The sequence below is a fragment of the Besnoitia besnoiti genome, chromosome V (genome assembly GCF_002563875.1).
Source record: "Besnoitia besnoiti strain Bb-Ger1 chromosome V, whole genome shotgun sequence".
Classification (NCBI taxonomy): domain Eukaryota; phylum Apicomplexa; class Conoidasida; order Eucoccidiorida; family Sarcocystidae; genus Besnoitia; species Besnoitia besnoiti.
This window is the reverse complement of record NC_042360.1, coordinates 692733-712058: the sequence shown is the minus strand read 5'-3', so window position 1 is coordinate 712058 and position 19326 is coordinate 692733. Positions and strand designations below refer to the sequence as shown.

Sequence of the window (19326 nt, the reverse complement as noted above, 5' to 3'; positions counted from 1 at the left end):
GGCCTTCAGATACTAGGGACCCAGGGAGGCGCGTTGTGTGCACATCGGCGTGAAAGATCTCGTCGAGGGTGTTTCACGCGTGATGGCGTGCTCAATCAACGGCTTCCATACATGTTGGTATGATACCTCGTAACGCGTTCGTCTTTGGCAAGTTCGGGGAGCAGCGGTGGCTATTCCTGTGTCGATCAACTTCTTTGTTGTCTTCCTCAACAGTGAAAATCATCTTCTCGGATCTTTTAGCGGTAGCTTCGGCTGCTGTGGCGGATCCCAGCATAAGAAGCGGGTGGCAGCGCAGTTTGGACTTCAGGCTGCGCTATTGGCATTTCGTGCGAGAGATCAATGGGGAAAGACAGGCACATCTTTAGCAAAACCACCTGCACCACACCCCCGCGGAGAGACCCTCACAGATTTGCTAGCACGTGTGCTTAATAAAAACTGCGGCACGAGGGTCGCAAGCGGCCAGCGTGTAACTAAAACAACAGCGATGAGGCAGACCGTGTTGAAGTACCTCGTCCAGGGCTACAGTCGCCAAACGTGCTTCCCGGATTCCACTGGCGGCTTACAGGGCGGAGGGCAGAGAAAGCATGATGCGGTGGAGTTATATGAGCAATCACGAGTGAGAGTTGTATCGTGCCATAACGGTCACTAAAGGGCAGTCTGCTTGAGGACACCACACACCTCGACCCCACATGCTCTGTGGTATTCCTGCTGTAGATGCCGCACGACTTTCGAAGGGGGATGCGAACGTTAACGGCCAGCTGCCGTGCGCTATGCGCCGTTGCCATCGTCGGTCGCACGCACGCGTCAGCGATGCAGCTGCATCCGCTCTTTACGGCAACACAGACGCTACAAGATTAAATAGCCTTTCTTCCAGTGAGAGAGGTTTTCCTGTGAGTGGCTTTTAAACCCTATCTCACTAAAATATAGGCTATTTATTCGTGTAGCGCCTTTCTGTGCTGCCGTAAATAGTGGATGCAGCAGCATCGCACCATCGGCTGTATGTTCCTTACAGCCTGCGCCCCTGACAACTGCCCTTAACACAGTACGCAACGTCAAAAGTACAGACCGAACGCCCACTCTATGCTGCACACTTGGCCTGGGCTCTATATGAGTAGTAGCACAAGTCTTCTCTCATTCAAATACTTTTTTAAATATCTTCTGAAGCGGGAGCGCCGGTCTGGCATCAGTCGGCGGGTCTCCTGCAGGAACAGCGCCTACGCCGCAGGGCTTTTCAAAGCCTAGCCTCCATTCGTTTGGTTCAGCAGATGAGCCGAACGGAAAACAAAGCCGGGGGCGACGGATAGGAAGTGAGGATGACTGTGAGATCGCCGTTCGCTGTGACTGTGGCCACTGCTGTCTGTGTCTGCTACCTCTCGTGTTTCGTGCTTTCCGTCACGGACTGGATGACGTTCGATCGTACCTATGATCAGGCCTAATTACAGCTGTACTGGCCTAATCACTGCTCTCTCGAGCTCTAGGAGCCAACGAGGGTGTGTCATGGTATATAGGCCACCATCCCGTCCACCTTCCGACAAATGCGTAATATGTAAATCTGTCGGATTTCCGTCTTACGCACGTGAAGATGCTGCTGTGGAAGTGCACACGAGCAAGCGGTAAACTGAAATTACTATAAACTAATAATATTTTTTTATTACACTCATACTAAGTGAGAAAGCAACTACTGTAATACGGAGGGTACGAGCGTTTGCAAAAAAATGTTCTTCTGTAGAAAAAGATACTGTATCATAGATATTTCGGCGATCACCAGCGATTTCAACTTCACATAAACAAATTTTTACTTTAAATTATAATGAATCCACTGTATATATTTATTATATAATATATAGTCAATAGCAATGTAATAAGACAATTAAGAGGTTTACGAGGGTTTTTAATGTTTATTTCAATTACATTTATTATGCAACGGATAAACTTGGATATATTGTCTTCTTAAATACTATTCAGTTCACTATTTTTAAAATTATTTTAAACATAAATAAGATTTTGAGTCCAACCCTTGAGACCTGCTGCAGCCTCAAGATGCGACGAGTCGAAACATTGAATTAAAAATTGTATTTAGAGCGTGATAGTATAATAAAGCAACAAGGTAAAGCTTATCAATTGAGATACAATTTTAGTAAAAAGGCCGAAGACTTATTCACCGCCGTGTTGCTGCTCGGCGCTTACTAGCGATTCCGAATTCACAGAAAAAAATTGCATTAATTAATTTAATTTGTATAATTTTAACTAGAAACATGATTCTATTGAAATTGCAGGTCGGAACTTACCCAACAATGAATTTCGCTACCTTAGGACCGTTATAGTTACAGCCGCCGTTAACTAGAGCTTGTAAAAGAAAATTATTTGTAGTACATAAAAAATGAGTCAAATTTAAACGAAAAAATGTGTATTAACGTTCCATTTAATTGCAGCATTCAATTTTAAATAATTTTTAAAATTTTGGCAGCGCGTCAATACATTTCGGGGAGAACCAGCTTTTCTAATATTTACGGATTTTCATATTATATTGTGATTTATAAACTCTATATTAATAAAAGACATTAATCTTTCTAAAATAGAGAAAAAAAGTATATTTCTTTTAAAGGCAAAAGAAGCTTATATTTTTGAAATTAAAAAACTTTTTACAAAATATAAAAATAGGGAATGTTTCCGTTGTTTTATTCTTAAAAGGTCTATTCTATATTTTTTTAAATTTAATAAACGTTATTGTTGCCATATGTTGTTTTTTTTTTGCATAACATTTAATTCAAGAGAAATAATCAATAAGAATTTGAATCTTATATGAAATAATTTCATTTTAATTATATGTATTATGTAAAGAGTAGAATTTGATTTTAAAGAAATCTAGGACAAAGATTTGGAGAAATGGGGATTTGGGCTTTAAAGGCTTTTGGACGAGCGTTACAAGCACTGGCTGGCCATGAAACTCGCCAGGCGACCGTGCGCTTAAGAAAAACAGAGCCGCACCTGCAAGCACCGTCTTTCAAAAGTGAACTAGTGGAGACAGCAGCAATCTCGTGAGCAAGCGCGCTGTTGGCACATTAATGAAGACAACACAGAAGACTACGTGGCGCACACGTGTAGCGACAAACAAAGCAGGAACACGCGCATCATCTCTGTGTGCCTGTTTTGCTACTCTTTTTGATGAGTTATACCACGCCTCAGTGGTCCTGTGTCACGCCGAAGGCGAAGACTCGTCGACGGTTCTCAGGCAGTCAAGCACTCATTTCTACCGTGGTCTACTCCGGAAGGAGCTTCAGGTCAGGCTTCGAGAGCACCTTGGGCAGCACCAGAACTTCCCTTCCTGCTGTGACGGAGTCCCCTTCTGGCATGGTGAACCATTCCCCGTTGCTTTCCAACGTCTCGTCGTTGCCGGTGAGAGACCTCTGCACGCCTCCGTTGTGTCCGTTCCCGGCCAACCGAGTTGATCTAAACGAGGCAGCCGAGTCGCTGCTTCCTTGCTTCTCAAGCTCTGCTTCCCAGTGCCCCTGGGCACCCCGTGCCCCGCTGTGGGAGTTGTAGCGTGAGAACGAGCGGGCGCCTTGGCCGCCGAACGCAGCGCCGTCGCCTGCGTCTGGGTCTGGGCGCACATACACCCGAACTGCAGGGAGGGACAGTGGCCCTGCGCGCAGCGGAATCAACTGGAAGCGGACTTCACTTCGGCCGCCGCCCGCGAGAGTCGTTGTGCGGCACTTGGAGCCGACCTGCAGAACGGCAAACCAGACCAGAAAACATACGGGGACGAAAAAAACGCGTACACGCAGTTTGTCGGCGTTCCTGCGGAACTGACTCGCCGTTGTCTTTGCAACTGGAGACGAGCAACTCGGTTTCGCGCACTACGCCCTCGAGGCACGGGTGCAGATCCCGATCGTGTTGCCAGTGGCCTTTGGAGAAGAAGCGCCCAATGTACAAGCATTCATGCAACGCCCGCTGTGCAGGAGTTTTGAAGGCTCACCATCAACCAATCGTGACACTCGCCCAGTCGAGGAGAAGCCCCGGCGCCGGTCTGCGCGGCGCCCGCCGGTCCTCGCGTGGGTTTCTCCTCCGGTACGCGCCCGTTCGTGCACCTGCCGAAGGCGACTCCGCCCCGCTCCTTCTCTTTCTCGCCCTCGTTCGAGTTGCCTCCGCCAGACAGGCGGGGATTGAACGGCAGCCTCGAGGACGAGGCAAAGCCGTTCTCCGCGAGAACTCCCCCGCGCGAGGACAGGGCCGAGACCCTGCGCGCCGACGGCCGGCGCTGCGGATGCGCGTCGTCGAACTCGAGCGAGACGGAGTGACACACTTGGAGGCGGACCTGGAGACGGAAAAACACAAGAAAACTGCCAGCGTGGGAACAACCGCCGATATAAAAATTCCAAGCGCCGCTGTACCCCACGCCCTCCCAGTGTGGACTCCAAGCGAACGTCTGGGCGTTACTTCAGCTGAGAAAGCTCATCCTGCAGAGCGACCAAATTCTCTGCCGAAAACAGAGTTACGCCTCCTGCTCAGCTATGCGATTTCGGGTACCCGCTGCGCTTGTGAGTTACGCGACGGTACGTATTGCACGCACAAGGCATTTGCCCGACAAGTAAAAAGTATAGCAAAGTGCTGTGCCAGCCCGCCCGCGGGTCGCGCCGTTGCCACCTGCATCCACCCCTACTTTTTCAAGTGCGAGGAGCTTTTCTCTTCTCTGCCTCGTGCCGCATCGAAGGCTGTCTAGGCGGAAGGCAGGCAGGCACCATTGTATCTGGGCTGCGGGCGCGACGTATTCGCCTCTCACGTCCCCTTCTTTAGAAGGTACTTCTTATCTTCCCACTTACGTTGGAGCAATTCGTGAGCACAAGCGAGACGAAGAGCGGCGTCGAGACGCGCCCCGTGCGCGGAGCGAAGACGTTAACCTCGACGGGGAACTTCTGCACAGGCAGAAGGAGCGGAATGTGGTAGACCAGCGGCTGACGCGTTTCTTCGCGAAGACCCCGATCGCCACGTTTGCCTGAGCTCGCCTCCTGTCCTGCGGCCGCCCCGGCGCTCATGCACCAGCCGCGCGCGGCGGAGCCCGACCAGCAGCCCGGCCCCAGCGGCGGCGATGTTACAGGCTTCGTTTCAGGCGAGCAGGGGACAGGGACGGGCGCAAGCGATCCTGGCGGCTCGAGGCCTTGCCGCCCCGAAGGCCCGCAGGCCGCAGACGGCCCGTGGGGATACGCACCACACGGAGACACGCCGTCGTACGGAGTGAATCCTTGAACAAAGCGGTAGTACAGAGATAGGACGTAGGGCTCAACGCGAGGGGTCAGTGACGCGCCGCAGTTCCATTCTGCTGGGCAGACATTCGTGGGTGCCTCTTCGCCGCGCCACGAATCTTCTCCTCTGCGCAGACGATCGCCAGTAGGTCTCACCACACCGCGGGTCTCGCCGGCAACCTCTCGCTCGCCCTGCTCCTGCGCCCAGCAATCCTGAGAAGCAGGGCCTGCGCCCTCGTCGCCTTCTCCGCTCTGCCGACCGTCGCCGGCCTGCGCGTCGCGCGGCTCCGCCTCCCTCTCTCGTCCTTCGACCTCTTCGTCCTCGTCACGGCGGCCACGCGACGAGCAAGGCGAAGAGCCCTCCTCGACTCCCGTGAGCGTCGGCGAGAGCGGCGCGAGCCCGTGCGCCGCCCAGCGGCGCTTCTGGGCTCCAGGCCCGCGGTGTCCGTCGAGGCAGGGGTGGACGGGCAAGCCGGGGGGCTCCCCCCGCTCTGGAAGCACATGCTGCAGCCGCACCAGAACCGTCGTCATTTGCCCTCCAAAGAGCAGTGTGTTCAGGTGCACTGACTCTGAAAGGAGCACACACACAAACAAAAAAGTGGGTGACTTTTTGTTTAGAGGAAACGCAAAATGCCATCCCACGACCAGATGAAACAAACAGAGGACGCAACGCAAGCAAAAGAAAAAAAAAAAACCACCAGAATGGACGAAGTCATCCGTCCCTTTAACGCAGCGAAGACCAGAGGACGAAGACAAACACGCGGGAAGTCGACCGCGAGGCACAAGACTTCGCAGAGGAAAACACAGCAAGCGAACCCCAGAAACTCGCCTACGCGAAAATGACCTGCTTTTCATGTCTGCTTCGAGAGGAGCCGGGAACAGAAATTTGCACACAGAAGCGTGCAGCGCCTACCTTCCTCTTGACAGCTGAGCTGACAGAAGAAGCTTGGGTACAAGGGCGATGGAGCAATGAGGCTGACGCGGATGTTTCCTGTGTTTCGGCTCTGCATCGGTTCCCCCTGGTCCCGGCTGGAAGGCGGCGCGTCTGCGCGCCCTCTCTCTTCTCGCTCGTAGAATGAGGTGAGCGGGGAGATTGTCGCAAAGTCGAGGACAATGGCCTCGGCTGGCGCACAGCTCTGAAGGAAAATCTGATGGACGACCGAGCCTCCCGAGAGATGCATCGACCGGCAGGCGTGGGAGAGCGCCGGGCGCACTTCAAGACGGTAGACACGCGACGTCTGAACCTTCAAAATCGTAACTGGCTGCGGCTCTCTCTCCGGCCCTGCCTCGCCGTCCGTTTCGCTCTCGCTTGCGAGGGACGAGCCGCTGCCCTCATCTTCCCCGTCGCCGCTCTCCCCTGACCACGAATGACATCCAGACGATGCGCTGCAGTCGGAGCGCCAAGCTTCCTCTTCCCTCGCGTCCGGATCGCGCCACGCTGTCTCCCTCTTCCTCGGCAAAAGAGGCGAAGCCGGAGATCCGCCACACGCGTCGAACGCGCCTCCGGCTTCAGCGCCCCACGGCGCCTTCGACTTGGCTCTTCGCAGCTTTCTGCGCCGGCACAGATCTGTGCTAGAAAACGAGTAGGTGATGCTTTCGAAGCACTCCTCAAGCGCCTCGCCTGAGCGGAGGTCACGCGTGCCTTCGATGTCGCCCTCCGTCACGGAGATGCTTTCGCCGCAGCGCGCCAGTGGATACCCAGCGGAGCCCAGAAAGAGCGACGTCCGACTGCGCTCGTCGCCCTTGGGCTTCCGCGGGCCGTCCGCAGAATCCCCCGCCTCGACGGAGACTGCCGCATATTCAGACGAATTCGCGTCGGAGTCGCTTAGCGCCGCGCGGTCTCCCGAAAGCCGCGGTCGCGTCGAGTGCGGCTGCAGTACGGTGGAGATACTGCCCCGCGGCAGCCGCTCGCTGTCTTCGTCGTCGCCTCCGCAATACACAGAAGGCACGAATGCGCCTAGGAGAGCGCTGCCCCGGGCGTCTTCCTCCTGGGGTCCAAGGCCCTCTACCCTGCAGTCTGGCTTCCTCTCCGCGCGCTGCCCGCTGTCGGCTCCCTGCTTGCCTGCCCCATCCTCTGCGCCGGCATTCCTCCGCTTCTCCAACTCCCGTCGGCGTCGCTGTCTCCGCGCTCGTCTCCGATCGTTCAGGTCGACGCCTGTGCTCGTGTAGAACTGAAGCGAGGCCACGACGTGGGCGGCGTCTTCGGTCACGGCGAGAGGGTCTGCCTCTCTCCCTAGGTCGCCAGAGAGGGCACTCAGCTCTGCGTCGCCTAGCCGGGCGCGACCGTCCATGTGGAGGGGCGTCTCGCTGCCCTCGCCCAAGAGTCTCCACGAAACCGAAGAGCGGTAGCGAACGGCGGACGCCGAGGCGCACGAGTACGTCGTGAAGGCCCGCTCTCGCGCTCCCGGCTGCCCTCCCTTCCCCCCGCCTCTCCCGCACTCGTCCCCTCCGTGCCAAGACGTCGCGCGCCAGCGAAACAGCGACGACCCCTGGTTGCTGTACTGCCGCGCCGGGCCTGAGGCGAGCGGAGGCACGACCCCGTTGATAAACAAACTCGAGGACGCGCGAGACTCCGAGAGAGACGGTCTTTCCGCTCCCACTGCGCGCGACGCGCCTGCAGGCGCCCGCTCAGGCGAGCCTGTCGGGCCGCGCCCACGCTGCGGAGAGGACGCAGACGCCGCGCCTGGGTCGACGCGGCTTTCCCCGTCCCCGCCTTCAGCGCCGGCGGCCGCGGCGGCGGCGTTCACCTGCTCGCCGTCGAGTGCCTCCGCGGCCCGGTCTTCAGTCTCCGCTGCGGCAACGGGAGGAAAGGCATCCTCCTCACCCAGGCAGCACTCGAGCGGCCTGACAGTCGTGGCCTTCACCGGGACTACGGGGACAAGCACCTCCACACTCCGACAGAACTTGGGCAGGTCCAGCCATCCCTGCGAGGAGGCACTGTCACTCTCAGCTGGTGTGTGCGGCTCTCCGCTGTCGCCTTTCGGATCGGCGAGCATCTCCGCGTCTCCAAGTTGGGCTCCACGAACCGGGGGCGGTCGTCGCCTCGGCACGAGAGCAAGAACGTCGCCCTCGTCTCCTGCAGGGGCGCGGATCCGAATGAAGTCGAACTGCTCAAGAACCGGAAGGCCTTCGGCGCCTTCACCTTCGCCAGAAAGGCAGTCATCTCCCCCGAGACATCCGGATTCATCTGGCGAGGCCTCACCGCGTCTGCTTCGTTCCTCCACGCCTGCGTCTTTTTCCCTAGCGTGTCCCTGCTGTTCTACGCTCGAGCCCTCCATGCCCCGCAGGGGGTACCCCTTTCCACCGTCTGTGGAGGCAGCCGAGGCCTTGCCTCCACACAGCCTTAGGCGGGTCGGTCTGTCATCCACCGCAACAGCCATGGCATTCTCCCAGTCAAAGTTTAACTCCACCGCAGCGCCCTCGAAAACCTGCTCGTCGTCATCCCAGTCTCCAGCGCCCATGGACTGCGGCGCCGTCCACTCGGTCGAGCCCCCCCGGAAGCCCGCAAAGGCGGCGCCCTCCCCCCAGAGGAGGGACCCGCCTTCCCTAGACCCAGACGGAACCCCTTCCAGAAAGGACACAGCGCTTGCCCGCGTCGCTGCTCTGTCTCCGGCTCGCCCCGTCCCCTCCGCGTTCTGATCCAGCGGCTGGAGGCCTTCGCCTCTCTCCTTCCCCTGAGCCGGAACGCCGCTGGAGACCCCCGCGGCCGAAGGGACAGAAGTGCCGGCCCCACCTCGCGAGGGGTCGCGGCGCAGACCGTGCGAGCCGCTCTCGCCTTCTGCAGACGAACTCCCCTTGCTCGCCGCTTGAGATCTGCCGCGGCGCAGCGGAGACGCGCCTGCGGCCGCCGCGCCCGCGCCGGAGCCGTCGGCGAGGGACCCGCCCCCTGCGGACAGCCGTCGCTGGAGTCCGAAGCGTCCGCCGTGTTCTGAAGTGAGATCCTCGTCTATCAAGTCCTCATCTTCTTCGGCAATGACAGACGCGGCGGCAGCGGCAGGGAGCAGACACTGCAGCACTCGTAGTCTCGCCGGCTTGGGGAAGACGAGAAGACCTGGAAGGACGTCGATTCGAATCTTGACGTGGTTTCGCGCGTTCAGAAACAGAAAAGAGGAGTTCGGTCCCACCGGCTGGATCCGCATTTGAACAGCAGTGGCTGGAGGCCGAAACTCGAAGATCAGCGGCCGCAACATGCGCTCCAGGGGCGCGTCTGGATGGACAAGCGTCGCCCCACACGGCGCGTAGCCCGGGAGCAGGCACGCAGGAGTCGGCGGCGCCATGCGGTCCTCGAACGCAAGCGCAGCGGCAGCGTCCCCCCAGTCAGCGAACGCAAAGAAGGGATTCGAAAATTTGTCAGACACTCTGCGATGCCGTCCTGACGATGCAAGTGCAAAAGCTCCCTTCGGGAGCACGGACGGCGACGCGAGAGCGCCAGAAGTCCTGACCCCGGCTCCACCGCGATCGTCATCCTTTTCCGGCGGTAACGCGTCTGTCTCGGCAGCTGCGCGACCCGCTGCTACTGCTGCATCACAGGCCGCTGACGCGGTCTGCTGAACGTCTTTGGCAGCGGCTTTCCTGGCGACAGGTTCGGGAGGGAAGGCCGACAGGCAAGCTGCAGACTTCACCCGCGCCCTCTGGAGGACTGTTTCCCCTTCCTCAGCCTCCCGCAGGCATCGGCGTCTCTCGCCTCCCTCGTCCTCCGCAGGAAGAGCGAGAAGCACGTCCTGCATGGCTTGGCGCACTTCGTCGATCATACCAGGCGGCGGCAGCTCGCCAGCCCACTGAACGAGGACGACAGCGCCCACCACCACGCAGACCTGCTCAAGCACGAAGACGCCCTCGAACCGGCTGCTCCAGAAGAGACTCAGCAAGTTCATGCCAGGCTGGAGCTTCAGTCCTGATTCTCTTGCTTGCCGCCCTTCTCTCGCGGAGTCCTCTTCGCTGCTCTCCTCGCTCGTCTTCTCCGCCGTATCTGAGACCTCTGCAACCCTGTGACCCCCCGCGGCGGGCCGCAGAACGAGCCATACGGAGGTCGGCGCCTGCCGCTGCGTCTCCTCGAAGTGCGTCGTCCGGGCTATCCCTCCGCCTCCCAAGAGGCCTGCGACGGAAGGCGTCCCCACAGAGCCAGCGCCCCCCGGGCCCTGTCGCATGCTGCCTCCGGCCCCGGGCGGCACGTCCGAGAAAGGCAACTGGGAGAGACGGAGCGCGATCGCGTCGGCCTCCACGGGGCCTGCGATGCTCGAGTGCACGTGAAGCCGAAGCTCCACGCACTGTCCAAGACTCACAGACAGACTGGGGACTGCAGCCTGGAGACTGCCCCCCATCTGAAGGACAGACAGAGCGCGCGACGACCGGTACTGCGGAGGGACGGTTGCCTCCACGCCCGCCGCCATCTCGGACTCCCGCAGAGGCTGCGGGCGCGTCCGCGAATGTGCGAGTCTGTCCACTCCGTCCCGTCCTGACCCCGGGCTGCCGACCGTGTCTCCGCGAGGCGGGACAGCGCCGGCAGGCCCCACATCAGTGGCTGACGACCGCGGCTCGCCCCATCCGCCGTCTGCAGAGTCTTGACCGTGCACCCGGAACTGGCCAGCGAGCCCCCTGCTCGCCGCCGACGACGTCAGCACGTGGGGTTGGGTTTCGCGGTCGCTAGGCAGCCACGAACCCCCGTCGCGCTGGGCGTCGCTCTGGCCGGGGCGCGCCGGCGCGGCCGCCACTCGAAGGCCCGGCGACGAAGGATGGGCTCCATCGCGGTCGGAAACGGCGCCTGACCCTGGGGCGCTCGGGACTGCCGACCGGACCGTGCTCGCCTCGCTCGGCAAACCCCCGGTAGAAGCTGCGTCCCGCTGCACTGGCCCTGATTTCGCTGAAGAAGAGTTGACGGAGAGTGTCTCCGTGCTGGAGGCCACTGGCGACGCGGTCGGCCTCGCGGTCATCCCCGAGCAGGCAGAGGCGTGCTCGTCTTCAGTGGCAGTCGAGGGGCCCGCAGACGAGCGTCGGCGAGTCGACAGCAGAAGAGACACCCGTCCCCGAAGCGGCCCTGGATGAGGGCTGTGGCTTTCTTCCCCTCCCTTGTCTGCGGCAGGGACTGCTCCGGCGGCCCCGCCCACGCTGCCTGGCACAGACGGCCCTGGTTGCTTGTTTCCTGAGTCTTTTTCTCGGCATGTTTCACCCCTCAGCGTTTTTCCCAACTCCGTGAGAGTTCGACTTCGCGTCCACTTAAGCTCCTTTCCTCGTTTGTCTCCGCTCCCCTCCGGCCCCGAGGCCCCCTGCAGCCCGCTGCCGCCGTCCTCGCCGCGATTGGCTGGGCGCTTCGGAGGCTCCTCACTGGAGGAGCGGAAGGCTGGCTGCCCGTCAAGCTCTGCGGAGCGCCCTTCTTTGCTGTCCGCTCCAGCCTGGCCTCGCTCGCCGCCCACGGTTTGGCTGGGTCTCTCTTTCCCCCTCGCACTCCACGAACTGTGTTCTGTGGTCAGCGCGCCATCCCCTCGGCGTGCGGCTCCGTCGCCGCCCGCTGCGTCCCTAAGGGAAGGCGAGTTGAAGGCGGGAAGGAAGCGGCGCTGCTGGAGTTGGCCAAGCACCTGCGCCGTCGACTTGGGTTTGACTCTTTCCAGAGTCGCGGCATAGGCGAGTAGACAGGCGTTTTGAGGCTCCAGTTCCGGGTGGCAAGGAAGCCGGTAGAGAGGGAGCAGGTCGACCAGCTGGCGGAGCACAGCCTGCTCGAGCAGCTCCTGGTTCAGGTTCCCAAAAAGCCCCGAGGCCTGCGACCCCGCAGACCCCGTGGCCCCCCCCCTCGCCGAGCTGCCGGAGAGGAAGCCGGTCGATATGTTGTCCCGCCCGTCGTGTCTGGAAAACGAGGAAGAACGAAACCCGAGGCCCGCAGATGACACCGACGCCCCGTACAAAGAACCCCCGGTGCCAGGCGACTGCGCCCCTCCGCCGTAGTAGAGCGGCAGGGCGGTCGACGAGGGCGTGCTCGCAAGATACGCCGACCCCAGACCTCGTGCTCCCCTGGCGTCCCCGAGCCCGTCTGCAGAGCCCCGGGCTAGGTGCCGTGGCGTCTGATACAGAGACGAGCCGTAGACGCCGGCAGCTCGCCCGTCGCTCGAGGTCTTCAGAAGCGCCGCAAAGGGATTCGACGATGTCGCCCCTGGCCCGTGCATGTGCGCGCGATGCGTCCCGCTCGCCGCCGTGGGCGTGACGAAGGCCACAGTGCATGGCGTGTCGTCTGACCCGTAGGGTTGATACAGACCGTGCGACGACGCGAGCGCCTCCAAAGGCCCTAACTGAACGTCCAACAGAAAAAGAACACACACAGACGTGGCCGTGCAGAAGCACTTCTCCTTCTATCTATACATATACATTTATTCCTGTGGTTGTCTGCGATTCGCGATTGAAAAAACGTCTATACTTCGAACTAATTCGCAGAGAGCCCTGGTGGGGCGGGACATACACAAGAATTTGGAAATGCTGCGCGTAGTAGATCATGCTGTCGGAAATAGTACGCAGTTTCGTTGCCACGTGCCTGGCTTCCCCCCTTCCATCATCTGTGCCTCCTCGCATGCCGTCGCTCCCTGTTCCTGCTTTTCTCTGGTCTACCCGTATTCGCGTCTTGCCTGAAGGCGGCTGGACTCCTTTCCGCCGTTGCAGCCCTCTTTTCCCGCCCCCCTCCTCTCTTTTTCGGTCTTACCTGAGGGACGGAGGCCAGGGCGAGCGCAGGGCGCATGCGACAAACTTTCTCTCTCTCACTGTTGCTCCGCAGGCCAACGAGTGCGGGCTTGAGCGCTCCCCAGCAATACAAGTTCGGCGCCGCGCGGATGTAGATCTGACCCTCTTGCTTGAGAACTGAAGGGGCGTCGGGCCCGAGCCATGCAGCGGCCTCAAAGGAGTCCGTCTGCGTCGCCCTGGCTCGTATCTCGCGCTCCTCCTTCGCCCTTCTTCCACGGGGCTCAGACCCCTGCTGGGCTGATGCACCCGCCGGAACGGCAGAAGCTTGCTCTGAAAACGCAGAGGTCGAGTCGCCCGCACCCGATCCGCAGGCCGCGTTCTGCTCGCCTGCGCACGAAGAGGAATGCGGAGTGCCCGCGGTCTCTCCGGCGTCGTCACCGAGGTCAATCTCGTGGAAGTCTCGCTTCTTTTGCGCGAGAGAGATGAAGCGCTCCAGGTAGGCTTGCGGCGGAAGAAGCGCCTCCGTGTCCATCGTCGAGATGGAGCTGTCGCGCTCTCTCTGGACAAACGAAGCGTCTGCGTCTCCCGCCTCACCAGGCTTCGGCTCGCCCTGAGCACTTGGCCCCAGCTCCACCCGCTCAGCCGCCCCGAGAGACAGCCGCGCGCGCCCCCCCCCGTGAGACGACGAGAAAAACGATGGTCCAGGGACGGCGTTCGCGTTGGCGAGGAAATAGGAAGACGCGAGCGCGTCCGCGTGGCCAAGTCCTGTGGAAGCCTCAGCCATGAGCTGCTGACACTGGACCCACAGCTGGACACGAAGGCGGAGAAGAACAAAAGACCAGGACGCGTTTTTTCCATTTCGAGTTTTCTTCTTCAGATGAGGAAGCGCAAGTGGCGGAAGCGAACACAGGGGCAACAACACACACGCAGACGCGATGCTGCGATGCTAGACCGCGCAGAGGCGACGCCGACGTGCGCTACGAGGTGCGGGCTGCATGCGCACATGCACAAATATATGTACATATATATACGACTATTTGATGGCGAAGGGGCGATGAATCCCTCGGTTTGCTTACCGCTGTCCACGGTTCCTTGACAAACAAGGGCAGCATTTTGGAGAGCGCCTTTCTGCAGTCGTCGAGGTCGCGTCGCTTGAAGTGTGCGGAGGCGAGTCTGAACTGGAGCAGCGCAGCGTGCCGGAAGTACCCGCAGTTGACGTACTGCTGCCCGGCGAGGACAAACACGTGGACGAGGAGTTCCTCGGCGTCAGATAGGGTTCGCAGCTCCTCCAGAAGTTCGGCCTTGGTGCACAACCACCAGGGCAGAGAGAACGCCAACGCGAATCCGTTGTCGTCTTCTTGGGACGGAGGGGTCGACAGTCCCGCGAATGGGCTGCTGGAGCTCCGGGTGTAGCCCCTTTCCTCCGACGCCTCCTCGCCCCCCTTAGGGGCCTTGGAAAGCGAGGAAGGGAACCGCGCGGGAGAGCCAGCTTCCTCCTTCGCGCAGTCCACATCCGCCGCCGGAAGCGAGCGCGCGCGGCTTCCACTCATGTCCTGGCTGCCGGTCTCCATACTCCCCTTCAGACTCCCCTGCTCTCTGGAAGCCGTGTGCGGAAACTCGAGAAGCGGCAGGCTCCACTTCTCGCGCTCGCGCCACGCGATCAGCCGCTGCAACTGCTGGGCGCCGTACGCGTACAGATGCGCCGCGCTTCGAGCCCGCGCCGCGGGCACAGTCCCCGCGCCCGCGTCGACTCGGCTCGCGGCGGCGCCCCCCCCCAGAATCCCCGAGGCCCCCCCCACGAGGCCGTCCGCGCCTCCTGCGGTTTCCGCCCCGGGGTCGCCAAGGCCGCCTTGGGCTCCGCCGAGGCCCCCTCGCCTAGAGGCTGCACCGGCGAGAGCCGGGGACGAAGGCGACGAGGCTGATGCAGCTTTGCCTCCAGCAAGGTCGTCCTTTACAGGTGAGTTCGTTCGCTGAGACGAATGAAGTCGTCGCGTGGGAGAGAGCGAAAACTGCAGAGGTGTCAAGCGGTGCAGCGTGCGGCTCACGGCGAAACCGGGGCGCTTCAAATTGAGAAGGGCGCTGCTGCTGGAAGAGGAACTCGAGGAGACCGGTGTGTGACTCGCTGTCGGGTGGGAGGAGGAGCGCGAAGGAGTTTCACCCGTAAAGGACGGCGAGAACCCCGGAGGTGAAATCGACTGGGCACAAACACAAACGCGGCGCGGGGAAAACGCGATTTCGCTGTTTGAAGGACAAAGACACGCCATCGCCGCACGGCCACCAGCGGACTCGAGATGGAGACATCGAGAGAGAGTGCGCTTCCCACTTCACTGACTGAAAGCTCACCTTTGTAACGATAAAATGCGCCAGGTTGACGCACGCGAGAACTGCCCAGACATTTCCCGACACCTTGAAGCCCTCCGCGACGATTTCCTTGTGCAGGGAAGACGTCATCTCGACGCCTCGCGCGCTCAGTTCCTCGACTGGAAGAGACACACACAACGCGGCGAGGCTGTCGTGGAGTTCGAGGGAAACGGAGCCGGGAAGAGAGGGGGGGTCCACAAAGCGAATTTGAATTCACGGGGAGAAGTATACACACAAAGCTGCGAAACCCAACAGCAGGCGAGCAGAGACACACCTGAGTAAGGATCCGCTCCTCTCCGACCTTCCGGCCCGCAGGCAGCGAACCCTTCCTCGATTTTTCGCGGCTAGGCTGCTTCAGGCAGAAAACACGCATGTGCCGTTCCCCCGCCCCCCCTCTCAATGCCGAGTATGGTTTCAGGATCTTCGGGGTCTATCTAGTTCGCGAGTCTCTTTCGGCTCGCGCGTTCCAACTCACCTCGCTGGAGGCGCACGAGGAGGTCAGCTTGTCTCGCAAACAGGTACTGGCGAAACTGCACATACGAAAGGGTGTCTTCGCGCAGCTGCGCATGCAGCTTGTGCAGCCGCGCGGGGTCGAAGAAGAGAGGAACTTGGTCGTCTGGCGTCTCGAAGCCAAACGAAATAAACAAGCTGTGACACTGCTTGACATCCGCTGGAGAGCCCTGCCGTGTCGTGTTACCCAAGTCCATCGTGTCATAGACCGCCAGCGCGTCCTGTGAGAGGCAAGGAGAAGACAGGGCGTCGCAAGACCAGATTTCAGAGGAGACAGGGGCGTGGAGCTACCAGGAACGCGACCTGCGCTGCAACATATCGGGGCGCGGCTGCCACGTGCGCTGTTAATCATGAAACGCAGGCGACCCCAGACGAATGTGGCAGAGCGATCGCGCCCAGTTCAAAAACAGAAGCTGCAGCCGCCGCGCCCACCGAGCCTCAGCGCCGTGCGAACCACACTGTGCCCCAGTCCGCCTTATCGCAACGTGTTCAGGCGTCAAGAGATTGATTGGAAGAGAGACAGATACGAATTCAAGTATTCACGGCTTCAACAACACGCGCAGAGAGAGCGGCGAAGCGAAACGGGAGAGGAGGGCGACAATTTAGAGAGCCGAATTCGCCACAACCTCCAGCGCGAACATGAAAATGGTGCTTCTCCCCCCTAGCACAAAACCTGGAGAAGAGTTTAGGAAAACATCTCCATCTTTCGCTGAGCATCTCGTTGACTTCCATCCTTGGTTTCGATTGGATCCTCCTCACCTCCAGGCGATTGCACCGTTCGTGAAGCCGCGCGAGATTCTCTTTCGCGACAAACAGGGGACAAAAACGGGGCTCCGCGACCTGACTCTGCCGCTGAATCTCGTCCTCCAACTGCACGCTGCGCGTCTCGACGGACGCCACTAGGGCCTCCTTCAAGCGAGCCATGAAGATCTGCGAAGCCGCGGGAACCGAACAAAACGCCGACGTCAGTCGGTGCGAGTCACCCGGACGGGATCTCGAACCACAGTCAAGCAACCACGAGAGAAAAACAGAAAACGAAACGCGCGCAGCATCACCCGGCCGGAGCATGCGCGAGGGAACAGACAGACTGCCCACTCCGCCGCGAGCTAGTTGGAGCGGCGCTCCCTCGCACTGAGATGTGTACGCACACGCAGCTATTGCATGCCGGTAGTCACGGAGAAGAGAGCTTGTCGTCAGACCGGAGCTACGACGGCAGGTCGCGCGCCAAACTGAGAAATCCGGAGTCGGACGGCCGGCGAGGCATGGCAGGGTACGAGGCGTCAAGCCTGGTGGAAAGAAGCCATCGCACAGAGACGGCAGATGCGAGCATGCGCGCGCCATGGTCCGTTGATAGAGGATTTCAGCGTGGCTGCAGGCACCACGAAAGACCACGGTACACACTGCTCAAGCATAAGTCGAGGATGGAGCACCGGTCAGGGCGGTTTCGGTCCTTACATTCCAGAGGTCTGCGAATGCGGGACTGCTCGCGTAGTTGCCAGTCGCGTCTGTGGGCAGACGGAGGAAGCGTTCTTTGTTTCGAGAGCCCTGCGGGTTCAAGTCGCTGCGCAGCTTGTCGAGAAGCTTCTTGAAGGATTTGTTTTGCGAGTCGTTGTCAGAAAACGGGGTCACGTAGAGAACGAGCCACTCCTCGTGTTGTTCGGTGAGGCTGTCTACCCAAGCCTTCAGCATCCTGGCGCAGCGGGCGCAAACGAACCGGGGGCAGCGACGCGGAAATGGCGCGCAACTTAGAAAAGGGGGTAATGGAGAGGAAACGAGCGCTGCGAGGCATGCGAGCAAGCGCGAGTGACCATGTAACGCAATGCACAACAGGTGCCCCAGAATTTATACGTCCCGGTACCTCCCGGTACCTTCGCTGACCTTCTGTGATGTGTTTTGTAGTCATCCATGCCTTCGAGTTGGAGAATCTGAAGATAAATAAAAGGGCGGTCTGCATGAGCCTCGTGCGCAGCAGACGGCCGGTGAGAACCTGATCCACTGGTCCCCGTGCCCGCTGCAACTCCGCTGCCGGTGTCGGTTGGTCCGCCTCCGACCGCGGTCGCGCCTCCAAGGGGGACATGTGCGGCGACCCCGGCAATGGAGGCGAACGCGGCCTTCATAGCCACGGAAGATGCCGAGAGAGACGAAACGGAGGTCGACGAGGAAGAGCTCGTAGCCGGGGGCAGAAGCCCTTCGAATCGCGGCTCATCGTGCGGAAGGAACTCGAGGCGAAGACCACTGCACTGCAGGGGGACGTTCGGAGACAGGGGACACCGGATTGAGACAGTCTCCAGTGGTAGCCGGGCCTCAATGTGGGGTAGCAGAGAGGAGAAGAGGTGCTGGTCATCTGAAAAAAGAAGAGCGCAACAGAGATGAACTCTCCGCCATCTGGCCCTGGAGCCTTCGAACCCCGACGCGAGCCCGGAAGCCAAAAACATCTCCGCAAAGACAGGTACAGGAGGAGGCTAGATCAAGCTCTGCGAGAAGAAACATACAGGCGAAGGCAGATGCGAATACGTCGGAGCAGACGAGGCGAGACAAGCGATCACGGACTGGAGTGGGAAGTCTGAATGGCACACGAGATACGCCTACGCTCATGCCAAACGAGAAAGCGGCTTTTCAGGCAATGGGCCGCAGGTGCGGCTGAAAAAGGTGACGAGGAGATCAGAGAGAAATCCATCAGAGCGATGAGGCATGCGTGACTATCGGTGACGCAGGACGAAACACAGCCATGAAGCCAAAGCGAATAGATGGTGAAAGGCACGTTCACGCTCAGAGAGCCACAGACGCTAACGCTGGTCTCGCCTTTGACGGTGCAGGAAAACTGCACCACGCGCGAAGCGGTGTTTCAACTGCAAAAATAAGAAGCGCTCCCGCGAACTCGCTCGGCCGCTCGCTCTGCCAGCCTCGTTTCGCCTCTAAAGAGAGAGACTGCTAACGCAGGAGAGCAAGCGGGACATCCTTGTCGTGCGGAACTCGTTTATTGACGCACAGCGTTGTTTCGTCCCCCTCTAACCTCTCCCGTCCCCTCCGCATACGCTGAGGAGTTCATCAGGCCTCTTCTTTAGAGAATGTTCCTCACCGTAGTACGCAATCGGGAACGCAGGGAGTGGCGGCAGAGCGCCGCCATCCGCCCTGTCCCTGCCAGCGCCGAGCGCCATCCTGAAGGTCAGTCTGTGTGGTCTCCCGGTCGATGAATGCAGAGAAAGATACACCAACGCCGACGCCTGCTTCCTCCGCCTCGCTCGCTGCGCACGTCCCGCGAGGGGGGCGCACGCCACAGCTGCCTTGGCGCGTTCCCCGAGATACCTCTCTCTTCCTCAAGTCACTGCAGGCGACGACGACGCGTAAAGGCACCGCTTTCTTGTGGCTAGTTGACGAAATCACCGCAGAGACGACGGGAGAGAGCGACACGCGTCGTAGCAGTGAAGAAGGAAGACATACGAGAGGATCAGGCATTTGAGCACCAAGGCAGACGCGGAGAAAGCCCGATCACACTGCGGAAAGACCTCTACTAGTTACGCCGGGGAACTATTTTTTCCTCTGCGTTGTGCAGCAT

The 19326-nt window shown here is 59.7% G+C and overlaps 1 protein-coding gene across 1 annotated transcript; it reads right to left on the bottom strand.

Moving 5' to 3' along the window:
• Positions 1-3260: 3260 nt before the first annotated feature.
• BESB_059220 (uncharacterized protein) lies at positions 3261-18928 on the bottom strand (the record flags this gene model as incomplete). The annotated part of the gene is made up of 12 exons (XM_029364336.1): positions 3261-3725; positions 3977-4315; positions 4821-5809; positions 6154-12517; positions 12922-13707; positions 13976-15094; positions 15243-15379; positions 15736-15991; positions 16530-16700; positions 17226-17460; positions 17649-18114; positions 18850-18928. The coding sequence occupies 12 exons, from the start codon at positions 18926-18928 to the stop codon at positions 3261-3263; spliced, it is 11406 nt and encodes a 3801-aa protein (XP_029219044.1).
• Between the last annotated feature and the right edge of the window lie 398 nt (positions 18929-19326).